This window comes from Ambystoma mexicanum, chromosome 8 (genome assembly GCF_040938575.1).
Source record: "Ambystoma mexicanum isolate Mex_15411 chromosome 8, UKY_AmexF1_1, whole genome shotgun sequence".
NCBI classification, from domain to species: domain Eukaryota; kingdom Metazoa; phylum Chordata; class Amphibia; order Caudata; family Ambystomatidae; genus Ambystoma; species Ambystoma mexicanum.
The window spans coordinates 1,401,975,433-1,401,988,612 of NC_090929.1; the positions used below are offsets into that span (position 1 = coordinate 1,401,975,433).

General features: G+C 45.0%; 1 protein-coding gene across 1 annotated transcript in view; it reads left to right on the top strand.

Annotated features, from left to right (window-relative positions):
• HPS1 (HPS1 biogenesis of lysosomal organelles complex 3 subunit 1) overlaps positions 1-13,180 on the top strand; it is a 591,196-nt gene that overhangs the window by 383,949 nt on the left and 194,067 nt on the right. Inside the window, exon 11 of the mRNA XM_069611540.1 lies at positions 9,379-9,437. Within this exon, the coding sequence (XP_069467641.1) occupies positions 9,379-9,437 (59 nt within the window). The remainder of the gene's footprint in view (positions 1-9,378; positions 9,438-13,180) is intronic.

Consider the following 13,180-nt stretch of genomic DNA (forward strand, 5'->3'; position numbering starts at 1 on the left):
TCGAAAAGATTGTTCCGCCCAAGGGAGTAAGACCTGTGATTTTGGATATTGCTCAAAAGGGTAATTTAGGTAGGGCTACGACAGAGGAGAGTCAGAGAGTGTTATTGGTGGCCCAATATGGATGCAGAAGTAGAACATATGGTAGCCACTGTCCATGTGCAGCGAGTGACAAATCGCATGTGGCAGAAGAGCCTCACTTGTGTCCAGTGAAGATACCCACCCAGTTTTGGGAGAAGCTAGTTCTGGATATAGTTGGACCTTTGTCTAGATGCTATCAAGGAAACAAGTTTTGTTTGTATTAATTAATCATCACACAAGATGGCCGTGCATAGAGTTTTGAGATGGTATATCGGCCAAGTTTGTTGTTGATTTTTTTGGACAATGTTTTTAGGAGGAAGGATTTACTTCTGTATTATTGACCGACAGTGGGGTGCAGTTTCAATCAATTGTGGTTGCTGAATGTTTGAGCAAAGCTGCAGTGCATCATGAGATGACTACTTTGTTTTGTCCTGGACTGAATGGAATTGTTGAGTGGTTTAAAAGAGTTAAAGGAATCCTTTAGCTAGTGCTCATGACAAATTTAGAAGTAGAAACTGAGGAGTCAGAAATGAGTCAGGCACAAAGTTGTAATATTCTCATTGATATTTTTATTAAACAGAAATTGGTTGTTTAAACGCCAACCCTCCAACTCTATCCTACAGAAGGGTTTCTGTGCACAGGAAATTAAAACATATGATCAGTCTGTGTCAAGTCATTAGAAACAATCCTTGTGTCCAAAACATTGTAATCCGACCCTCACACTAGAAACAAAGAACTACAAGTGCAAGGAAATGTCTCCGACTTAGGTTTAGCAAAAAGTTTTTGTAATCATAAAATAAAGATACATCCAACAGAAAGTGTTTTCCAAGGGGAAACCCTTGGATCCAGCGGGAGGTTCCCTTCCGAAACACATTTAGGTAGATGGTAAAAGTGTCTCGTTCGAACAACAGTTTCTAGTTATCATGAAAGTGTCTTTGTCCAATTGTTCCTTTTGGTTCTTTTATATTGGATTCTGAAAGTTCTTGCTCAAATAATACATTCTGTAGTAGTCTTTCTTTAACTTCCATTGTAACTTCAACATATTGTCTGGTAAATGTCTCTACCAGGAATCCTCTTGTGGGATCTTTGTATCTCCTGGTATACTCTCCTGCCAGGTATATTGCCACAGTGTTACAGTTCTTATACAGTAGCAAAATGCCTGGTATATTTGCTTGCCAGGACTTCTTTTATGGACTTCTTAGATCCCCTGGTATACTCCTCTGCCAGGTATCTGGCACATACACATACCCTCCACTCTTGCATGTAAAATGTACATAATATATTTACTGTATATAATTTGTTACCTTTCCACCCTTACATGTAAAGAATGTACATAATGTAATTACTGTATACCATTTATGTTACCAACAACCTGTAAAATGCAACCTGTAACCAAGTTCTAAGCATTCTTGTTATTCTGTGTGCCCAGCTACCCAAGGGTTTTCGGGTGCCCTATAAATAAACAAACAAACAAACAATGTTAAAGATACAACCTTGGTGGATTGCCTGGTATACTCCCCTGCCAGGAATCCTTCTCTCGGGTCCTGCAGATCCCCTGGTATAATATCTTGTGTATTCCTTTATCAGGACTTCTTATTGGTTTCACTGTCCTTTTCACTGTCACAGCCGCATAAACATGTGTGTGTTTCGATATGTTTACTTAGGGCAATGCTTGCTCCAGCTTTCCCTCACATTGACATATCTGTTCAGGTTTTCTTGCTGCACTTTATCTTGTCAGTAGTCAAATATTTTTCTTTTTGGGCATTGCTTTAACATTGGGTTTTGTCTGTATTTAAACTGCCTTTGAGCATTGTCCATAATAGCAGTCTCGCATAATTAATTCACTTGATTGCATGTGTGTCGGTACTCCCCGGGCTCTCTGTTAGGAAAGATTGTATGCAGTAACCCTCAGGGAGACTACATCAATCTTGTCATCTTGGTATTCGGCAACCCACCTATTGGCATAGGTCTGTACTGCGCAAGTTGGTAGAGTGATTGAGCAGCCAGACTTACTACTTCAAATCTCAATGAAGACAAGCAAGCTACAAAGAGGTAAGTACACCTTAGTCAGAACAGTACCTTCGGTTAGAAGAAGAGGATCCAGATGGCTTCTATCCTGGTTGCAGACTTGCAGATCTGTGTTCCTGAGTCTCAGTTGTGGGGACAAGAGGGAGAACGTTCGGAGGTCGGCAGTTTCAGATACCAGTAAATACCGGTAAATAGCAGCACCGCAGATCTTGGACACTTGATGGACTTTCTTCACTCTTTGAGTCCAGTACTCTGGTGAGGTGACTTGAGCTTGGGTCGTCCTGCTTCGGGAGGGTCCTCAGGATGTTCCTGGAGCTCTGGCCTGGTTTAAAGAAGATCCACTCGACTACGGATTTCTCGACCCCTGGCACTGGGTTGCAGTAGCTTCTAAGAAGTACAGCTGGTTGGGGAAGGTCTTGCAGCAAAGTTCGTCTTGGGGTTAGTTGGTCCCACTAACCCAAGGGAAGAAGTCGTCCTCTCCGGAGCTCCTCTATTCGATTTGGAAAAGCAGTTTCAGCACAGCAGCAGGGCTTCACCAGGCAGTTCAACGGTCCAGGAGAATTCTGCAAACTTCTCTTCATGATTCCTTCGTCAGATGTTTTTTCCAGTGGTTGACTCTGTCTTCAGCTCAAGAACCCTCGCCTTTTATGCAGGTTTCTCCAATTCATGCACAGCTTAGCTGTCACTCACCCAGCAGGGTGGCTGTCCTGCAAACACAGCCAGCCAATCAGCACTGGGTGCATTCAGGTTGCGAGGAGACCAAGGAAATGGAGTTTCAGGCACCTCCCTTGCTTCCTGCCCTGCCACACACACTGGAGCCAGAGGCGGGTTTCAGCACTGGAGCCCACCAAAGGCAAAACAAACAAAAAGGTTAAACCTGGTTTGGCACACAGAGTAAAACCCAAGAAAGACTTCACTAGCAAGAAATAGCGAAAAAAGAAGACCGGGCCATTTTGACTCAATTGTCACCCATGGGTGCTATACTGCAGCTGAGGGTTCATCCCGTGGTAGAAAAGCACAATGGTAGTAAAATTAAACCACTGCCACCAGCCATTTAAAGGAGTGAAGGTTACACAAAAAATGTTACATGAGTGGGTAGAAAAAGGGGCTAGTAAGTAACCACCCAGCACTCCACATAAGATGGTGTGTGCTGGATCTACAGAGAGACAATGGGGGTCATTACGACCCAGGCGCTAATTGCGCCAACTTTACCACCATGGTGTAAACTACGTTTACACCATGGTGGATGGCGGATTTACCGCCCCATTCCAAGGTGAGTGGGGCGGTAAATCCCCATTTCCCATTTTCCCTTCCCCATTCCCATTTTTGCCCCATAGGGCATAATGGGAGTGGGGAAGGTGCTAATTACGCCACCGTAAATTACGGTGGCGTAATAAGCATCATGGCAGGTTAGCGCCATGGATTTTAACGGCTGCTAAAAGCAGCCGTTAAAATCGGATTCAGGCGTTAAGGGTTAACGACGGCGTTAACCCTTAACGCCTGGGTCGTAATGAGGCCCAATGTAAGTTAAGTCAATTTCACTTTACTATTCTTGGGAGCAGTAGTTCTCACAAGAAAAGGTATTTAAACCTTCATAGAAATCTAAAGGATTTCTCTGTGACACTGCACTGAAGGTACTGTGAGTCACCATACAAAAAGTAGATGCCTATGGAGTTTGTCAGACTCCAAAAACAAAGAAAACACAGAATCCAAATCAGATCAAAACACATGAGTGAGTGAGAAAAAGGGCTCACCCACTCCAGGGTTAAAATTAAAAATTCCTAAAGTCCAGCAAAAGAGCTGGGGGTCTCTAGGTGGGAGGAATTAAGGACTATATTGAAAATTCTTGCTAACAGTCCACAATGGCTGTGGGCAGTCTCACCAGTAGTTTGCAGCGTCTCCGAATTATGGCGTGCCTCTGCAGTGAAGCTTCATCCCTGGGATGGTCTCCTACACGATGCAGATGTTTCTGCATCGTTTCTTGCAGCTCCGTGTTCACTCGCTAGCTTCCCTCTGAGGCTTGGACCGTAGAATGCTGCTTCCCGGCACGACTTTACCTCCCGGAGCTCCGCTGAAGCCCCCAGCACGTACACTGTCCTTAAGGACTACCTGCTGCCTCTGTCCTTCCTTCATGCCACACCGGTATGTGTAACTCATGTTCGCGAGCCGAAGCACAGAAATGCCCCTTCTATCTCTTGACATTCTCAGGCACGGTTCTCTCCCGTTCTGTTGCATTGAGTGCAGACTCAACTTTCAAATCTCAAGCGCTTTAGATCCAGCCAAAAAACTAGTCTGCACATTAGGTTTCAGGTTTCTCTTAGTATGCATAAACTTCTTTGTTTCAGTAATTGCGGCTTTATGGGAACTGTCCATAGATGTTATTGGATTTCTAAAAATGTTGTTCAAAAGTTTTATACAGAGAAATATCAGCAACGGGAAATGTATGTTGTGAATGTTTGAGGTATAAATGGGATTTTGAGTGTATTGACAGTATGCCATTAGAAGTTTGGATATCATACCAGTTTCTTCAGGAGAAAGGGGAGAATACCGCTTCTCTTACGATGGAGTCACCACCTTCCCCGGCAGTCGTCTCCTTCCATGTGATCCTCCCTCATAGCAGCTGCCGATCCGCTGGCTACATGGGCGGAGGTCTTCGCTGGGGAACCAATGATGACTTCACTGGATTCATCACATAACATTGAGAAATATGATCTGGACGTATTGGACAACTCCAATTCCATCACTGGTATCAACCCGTTTACAGCTTTTCGAGGTAGAAGGCCTGTATGTGAGTCGTCACCCGAGTGGTTAGGAACATTGGGACTGATTTAAGGTAAACAGAAGTGAACTGATCAGTAGAGCTGAGAAGTGTTAAGCAAAGTATAAAAAGTGGTTTGAAGTGCATAAGCGTGTTTGTGTGGAACTGTTTGTAGTCAATGACAAAGATCGCGTAAGGAATTCAAAGCTGGAAGGAAAACGGGGTTCCTTTATTGTAATCTCCTAAGAAGATCGACAATATCATGTGAACGGTTGTGTTGTTGTCTGATGGAACACAGTTGAGCCATAATCAATTGATAAAATGTCATGAAGCAGAGTGGAACATGGACAGAGAGAAAAGAGTGGTTGCCACTACAAGAGACATTTTAAAGAATACAAGGGAGCCTATGCCCCTAGTTTAAAGGAGAAGCAATTTGGACCAAACTGTTGGTTCATATTCTGAAGGGTCACTGCCAGGAGATATTCAAACCGGATCATCAAGTAGCGAGGCAATGGAAAGTCAACCTGGTGGATTTTAACTCTGTGAGAGGAGTCAAGAGCAAGTCTTAAGAGGAAAACCAGGGGACAACTTGCAATGTTCGAAATTTCGATTCAATGGGCCTCATTACAAGTTTGGCGGTAGCCTTGCTGGTAAAACCGGCAAGCTACCGCCAAACTTGCAAATTATACCGGCCACTGGCAATGGGGAAATACAGGGCCATTACAACCCTGCCGGACCCTGTGTTTCCCGATTCCCAGGGACCGGAAACTTTTACTCCCCATTCCCATTTGAGCTCCATAAGGATCAATGGGAATGGGGAGGCCGGATGCACCGGCACCATTCAGAATGGTGCCGGTGCATCCGACATGCTATGCTTGCGGGTGCTGGTATGCCCGCCAGGTCCGACCTGGTGGGTGAAAAGGCACCTGCGAGCAGAACTCGTAGTTTGCCGGTCCGGTAACTATGGTACTGGCAAGCTTACTGGTACCGTAGTTACCGGACCGGGAAACTTGTAGTGAGGCCCAATGAGCAGGAGCTAAAACCAGCTCCTGGGTTTTGGGCATCACCCAGTAGGCAGAAGCTACCAAATGGGAACCCAGGAGCGAGTATTCCGCGCCCCACAAATCTAACTTCCACAAGTTGCACACTTTTTGTCCATTTTGTATGATTGATTATGTTTAGATGTGCACTAGATGAGCCATAATTTTATTAAATACTCTAAGTTAACATCACAAATGCATATCTGTAATGCACTAGTTGGCTTGGGGAGCTAAAAGTAGCTTCTGGTAGCTGTTGGTTTCAAACAAACCAGGCTCACCTACGCTAGAAGCAGGAGCTAAATAGCTCAGAGCTTCCCTCAATTTCGAACCCTCAATTTAGGAGAGCACAAGAAGGAGGGAGCATAATTTTGTTGTGCTGGACTCCATCCAAGCTTAAAGACTTTGTTCTGAATCTTTTGTATAAGGATGAAGGGGTGTGGTGAGAGCTGAGCAGCGCACTAGGCTGTGTCGCTGCCCCGCCTGCTGCGTGCTGCCTCCCGTATTGTGCAGAGTGCCTGCATTGTTCCAAGGCGCATCTACAGTGGTAAGCACAGTACTGGTGGGTGAGCAGCAGTTGGCTGGGACTGGCAGAGGCTTTGGAGGGCGGCGTGGCTCTCCAGGAATTTACCAGACTGAATAAAGCCTACTCTTTGTTTCTCTGCCGTGTGTGTCGTCTGTGCTTCCTTCCTGACTTCAGCCCACAACAGACTCGATCTTTAACATTGGACATTTTTCTTGCCATTGGCTACTGCAAAACCCCAGAACCAGTATCAAGCTCAGGCTCTCAGAAGTCAATCCATCTGTTCCATTAGGTTTTACACAAGACTTAATGCCAATAGAGCCTATACAAGACATAAGTACACCGGGTGAACTGTCAGACTTACGCTGAAGTTAAAACTTCTCCTATAGTGTCTCTGCACCTAAATAACTTACCTGTACCCTGCATCAACACTTTAATGAGATGTGAGTAAATGTAATCTTGCCTCTTTGTGGGCATTCCTTTAAAAAAAAAAACCTCTGGCACCGTGTAGTCTTTTGTACTGGACACCCCTAACAAAAGGTGGCGACATCCTACTTTGAGTTCAACGAACTTCATTCCCTAAGTGAGTGCCTGGGAGCTTCCTTCTAACATCAGGCCGTGTCTGCATCATCACTATACATATGGCCTTGCAAAGTGTCTCAACCTCATGATGGATTGTGTTGAGTGGCAGGTTTCTGGTGGTTCGACTATCAGAGAAGCACTCGAATGAATGCCATGCTTGTTGAGGACAGCGTTATTCTTTCACTTGCAAGGCACCTTTTGAATTGTTAAGGGTCTGTACTGCTTCCACCTTGTTTTTGATAATGGATTAAATGATGCAAAAGTATCCAAAGTCCAAGCAAAGAATAAGGAGTATCATGGCAGCAGGAGGTGGTGCAAGGTGCCAACTGTGGTGACTTCTAATGCAGTGTATGTGCAAACAGTAGACCACCTTGTGAATGGCAATTTCGGAAGTCCTCCTAAAGTTGTCATTGTGTATGCTAATTTGGTTTCATTGGATGATGTCAAATAGTGGAATATTAGAAATATGGAAACACATGGAGAATATTTTGGAGCGTTGCAGTAGAACAGGTTAGTGGCTGAGGGGATGGTCTGGCAGGCTGGTTTTAGTGTTGATATGGCAGATTCGAGGGTGAGACTATGGGGCCGGGCACAAGAGTAAGTTTATCTTTGTTGGTTATTTGCCTTGGAATTGTGTTTGTTGAAGACAACATATAGGATAGTCACGAGTAAGGTCAGTCAGTGGGGCCTGTCAATAAATATGCTGGCTTCTTCCAAGGATTTTGTGCTTCTGAAAGGGTGATCCGTTTTCCTGCTTTATTTTTCATTAGTGTGCTTTGCTTAATTTTGTTTTGTTTATTTCAAAGGGGACCGTTGCATTGTACTTTGAAATGGTTCGTGCTGTGTGGGTTGGGGTAAAATGATGTGGTGTTCTGGAGTTTTGGGCTGTTTTCAGATTTCGGTCTATAGCGATTGGATCAATTGGCGATCTGTCTTGGTGCCAAGATAGATCACAAAAACACTATCGCCCCTCCCACAACAACACTCCCACCTGACAAGTACTCCAGGTATGCCAGTAGCCTTCGCTGTGGCACTCCCGCAACATTCTTACCGCGCCCCCCGCCCACCAGACCCGTCCACAAGAGAGACCACAAACAATGAGATGGGGTGGCCCAGGGTAGCCCTCACCCATCACTAAGTCACAACGCAATATACCCATCCAAGCCAGGCGCATCAAACGACCCTTTTCACCAGAGAGACCATGAATGATGAGACCAACCCAGCGCTCGGAACAGAGATTGCACCAGCCAAAGAACTCTGAAGATCACGGTACGTATATCCCCTGAAGACCTCAGGTACGTATACCTACGCTTCATCTGAGGACACATCATCTGAGGACACAGGCTGCAGACACGACCAAGCACCCAGGCACGATAGAATGCAGCTACGGCTATGCTTTCCGGTCTAGCAGCGCATATAACCGTACACACTGAAACACAGACGTACCTCAACACTTCTGCCACTCGTATACAGTGACTACCAACAAAATGAAATTCGGTACAGCCGGCCACACATCGAATCTCTCAACAATAGCTCTCTATCGCAACCTCCAACAGCGCTCTCCCACGTGCCTGGACCATTGGGCTGCTTAGTCGAGCCTAGCCAGCCACCCAAGCCATAGACCAGCAAAAATGCACACATGCATCTCCTAAAATTAAAAACTTTAAAAACTTTCCTTGACACATTGACTACGGTCAATGAGGGCGTTCCAACCAGGAAAAAGCGCATTGAGGCCATACAAATGGGGAAAGTGTGCTATATAAATAACTCAATACAATACAATACAAGTTGATGTGCTTTGCTGCCTCTTACACCAATTAGCCACCCTTCTTCACTTGTGTCTGTTTTTCTGTTAACCCTACATCAGCAGCCATCCCCATTCTTCTCCAGGTTTCTCCAGTGTCAGGTTTGTCTCGTCCTTTCTCGTCTCCCCAAGTGCTATTTACAATTATTTGTTTTCTTGTGGTAAAATCAATCGTGTTCTAACCAAACAAGTACGCTTATGCAGGTGCAGGTCTTCAGAGAGGGGATAATTGTCCAAACACGTTTGCAAATTTAGCCCAAAGACATTGTTCAGTTATGCTGCTGCATAAGAGAGGTTTGTAATGGTTTGGTAGTTCCTAAGGTTCGTGTGGTTGAGAGTTCATCTGTACCCTAACAAAAGTACTGAACCATGTTTCACTTTATAAATGGTTGAATTGTGGCTCTACAGAAGGGTCTATGTCAAGATGGGTGTTTATAGCAATGAGGTTTTCACAATGTTGGAGTGCCAAACATCATACTACCCTGATGCAATACATAATTTGTGCATTTTGTTTTGTATTTTAAAAAGAATGAAAAACTAACTTTTCCTATTGTGTATTACATTTTAGGAGCAGAAGACTTTGAGGACAAGGCAACAGCTTTTAGGTTTGCTAATTCTGACATCCAGGTTAGTTGTTCTTGCTTTGGATACATTGCCTTGATTTCTGAGCTGCCGGCATGGTTTTTAAGTTACCTTAACTCATTATCTCATGCAGGTTTACTGAATGAGTGAACATTTAGTAAATATGGTTTTCAGTTAATATATAAAGTTATTCCAAGTACATCTTTTTGTTGATTGGCTTGCAAATTACATGTTTTCAAATAGCTCAAAGAACCTCCACAAGAGCAATAACATTGTTGAGCTTTGACCTTGAGTGACAGTTAGAAATGGGTTTGATGTAGAGTGGATTTGGAAGTGTTGGGAGCCAGACATCCACTGAGAGTAGTGTAAAAGCTAGTCAAAATGTGGTGACGTGAGATGAGGAGTTTCTGGACGAGGCACATCATCGTTCATGGACTATAAACTGTGATTTCCATTTATGTGTAATTTTCCCTCCAGTTGTGTACCCCTGCAACTTTTTGTTTTTGTCTGACCATCCTAGACTGACTTTTACCAGTGGAGCCCACCCATCAGCTGTACTCCACTGGGCTTTTGCTCACCTTGTTAAGGGGAAACTGACATGCCCTTCAGACTTTCAGTACTGGGAGACTTTGTTTCCCTTAGTCTTTCACTTTCTTGCCATGTCTTGGTTACTTTTTATCAGTGTACAATGTACCTTCCAGTACAGTGCGCTGGGGTGTCTTTTTCATTTTTGTAAGGCTGTAGACTCCCTCAAGGGATTTTTGGTGAATGTACAAGTGTGCCCATGACAGAGCTGGTGGCAGCAGTAACTTTTTAAAGCATTTGGACTCTTTTCAATGGTCCAAACCGCATGGTCCAGGACTGTGGTCAGTGCCTAAAATGGGCATGCCACAATCTCCTTTGTTCTGTTCTTCGGCCATTTTATCTCTCTGCCTTCCCCAGGTCGAGTAGACCCGGGAAATTCCTTATTTGGTCATGCAGGACCCCACGCAAACCTAAGCTTTTGCAGGCTTCTGCATGCCTTATGTGGGTGTGCCCAGAATGTGAGCTGGACCTGTCTAGTTCCAATACACATCCTGGGTTCTAGGATGTCCGGTGTGTTGGGATGACTGGGGCCACTGGTCCGTGATTGGTCCACGTCTGGGATGGTTGAATGTGAGCAGATCTCCCATTGGCTTCCCTTCGTTTTGGTGCGAAGGAAACTTTGGACAAAAGATGGCACTCTTAACCTATTCCAGGTCGATCTTCTGAGTGCACACCGAACTTAGAAGAAAAGGAGCCAAGTATCCTGAACCGAAGAAACAGATCTGTGGAACTGCTGGTGACCCACTGGAAGGTTTGGCACCCAGACCCTGCAGCTGTCCCACCAGAGCCTCTGTTTCTCATTGATCATAGATGGCCTGCAAGGGCACATTGACCCTTTGGAATAGTGGGTCTAACTACTATCGGCACGTCCTTCTTCACTTGCAAACAAGCCCCTTCAGAATTGTTCCTGGACCACCCAGTGAACTGACCAGCTCATACGGGACCTTTGCTCTGAGACTTTGAGAACCGTAAGCTCTTGGTAGGAGGCACTCTCCTGCCGAGTTTCATACACCAGTATTCCTAGGTCTGGAATTAGTAGAGTCCACCTGAACCCGAGCCTATGCGGTTCCTGTGTCGCCCGCTGTGGTGACATGCTTCGTGGGTGCCTTGCTCTTATGTTCCCTAAGACGACCTGCTGGAGAACTGGCCCAATTCCTTCCCCAGAAGTGGAGAAAAAGACACTGTCTCGCCACAGGCTGAGGTCTCGGAACATAGGCCTTGAAAGCCAGAAAGACACGCAACTGCTGGACTCGAACCTGCAAGCAAACTGGACCAAACTGGCGAAGTTTGGTCCGGACTGCGTTGAGGGTCGCTGAGTACTTGCAACACTTACCGGTGTCCCCTGGCGCATCCATTGACTTTTACGCACAATTGTCCCCAAGGGCCATTCACCTTTGTTTGGATAGTCTGAACTACCATCTTATTCCTGATTCCTGGAAATAGCTCTGCGCCCTTGTTGAGCTCCTCGAATAGTGGAACTCTATTCATCATCGCCTTACCCCCCCCTTCCTGAGACACTAAAGCCCCTTGAAGCGACCCATTTTGTATTTTAACGCACGATCAAGCGCTGCTGTGCTAAATGTACTTTTGAGCACAATGCTCCACACTTCGTAGGGATTGGACTGCCTATTATTTAGGGTTGAGACTCTTGAAGAATTGCCTAAATTATATTTGCACTGTCTGACCCTCTTCTGTTACAGGTTGCCGATCCTTACTTGTTTAATCTTGCTTTAGGCCAATAGTGAATGTATGTATGTTGCCTAGTATAAGGTTGTGTTAGAATTGTTAATATTGCTGTGGTTTCACCTTGTGTTTGATTTAAAAAGCCTTTAATAAATGTAGATTTATTTTTGATATATACACCGGACTGAGGGTAATTTGTGGTGTCGTTTGCTGTGTGTGCTCATTGTGGACTTTCAATCACCCTCACTCCTCTTGAGTCCTAGTCTTGACCGCCACCAATGCTACCTTGATTGGTCTGGCTTGTCCAGAAGGTTACCCTGTTCCAAGAAACTAGGCTGGCCTTCTGAACCTCTGCTTACCAGGTCAGAGTTCAGAAATCCATCTTAACATCAACGCAGAGGCGTAGACAGGGTAGGGCTTGAGCGGGCAAAGTCCACACAAAATCTTTAACTGCCCACTCACCAGCAGTGTGTGAGCATTTACAGATGTTAATGTCACTGCGGTTGGCCCAACTACATTAGTTTCAGGCCCCCCTTGTTAGACAATACTGGCTACGCCTCTGTTAATCAACGTGGTCTACACGAGCTGCAGTGGTTTGTAGAATTTCGATGTGTCACTCACTGCATGCGAGTGTCATCAACAATGAGCTCCTTTTTCCTTTGAGTCCTGCTCTGTGCTGCCAAGGAATGTTGTGCCAACAGCCATCCTTCACCTCAGTGTGCCTTCCTGACACCACCATCCGCCACCATCAAGCTGGGCGTGCCATCATATCTGATTGCAAATCTCCTGATGGCAAGCAGTGATAATGAGCAGGTGTCCTTTCCACTTCTGGGTAATCAAGGCCTAGAGGACTGGCTAAACAATAACTCAATTGACAACGGGACCGCCATTATTACAACGCCCCTGACCCCACACTACCAGTTGCGAAAAACTAAAAAAGGCATACCATGTTGCCAAAGCTGGACCTCCGCAAACTGGCAGTTGGTAGATGCAAGATAAATACACAATTGGCAGTGGAGATATTCAAAAACTGGCAAGCAGAATGTGCACCAATTTTGAAATGTTCCTCTTTTAAGCAATTACCGCCACAAATTTCACGCAGAGGTCAGGAATTTTCGTGGCACTGAAAATCCAATGTGGAGGGCTAAGTAGGTATATCGGCAATACTCCCTTGTCCTGCAATTTAAACCTAATGCACAGTGAAGGTTTTCAGGTAAGTATATCTTAATTTCCTTCATTAATTGTTCAGGATTGATTGAAAAAAAAGCCGACTTTATAGAAAAGCGTCTGCACACACTCAAAACAAGCAAAGTATTCACTAGGGAGCCTTTCAAAATGGAGTTAAATATTGTACCACCCTACATTTTACAGTCTGGTATTTGCACTGAGAGGGAAGGAGGGGACGTGTATTCCACCCGGCAACGCTTTCACTATCTGTGCATTCGCAAACGGCCAATGATATGCCACTTTTATTTTCAATGAGGCAACCAAGAACCCCAAGTCCATCAAAAAGAAAAGCT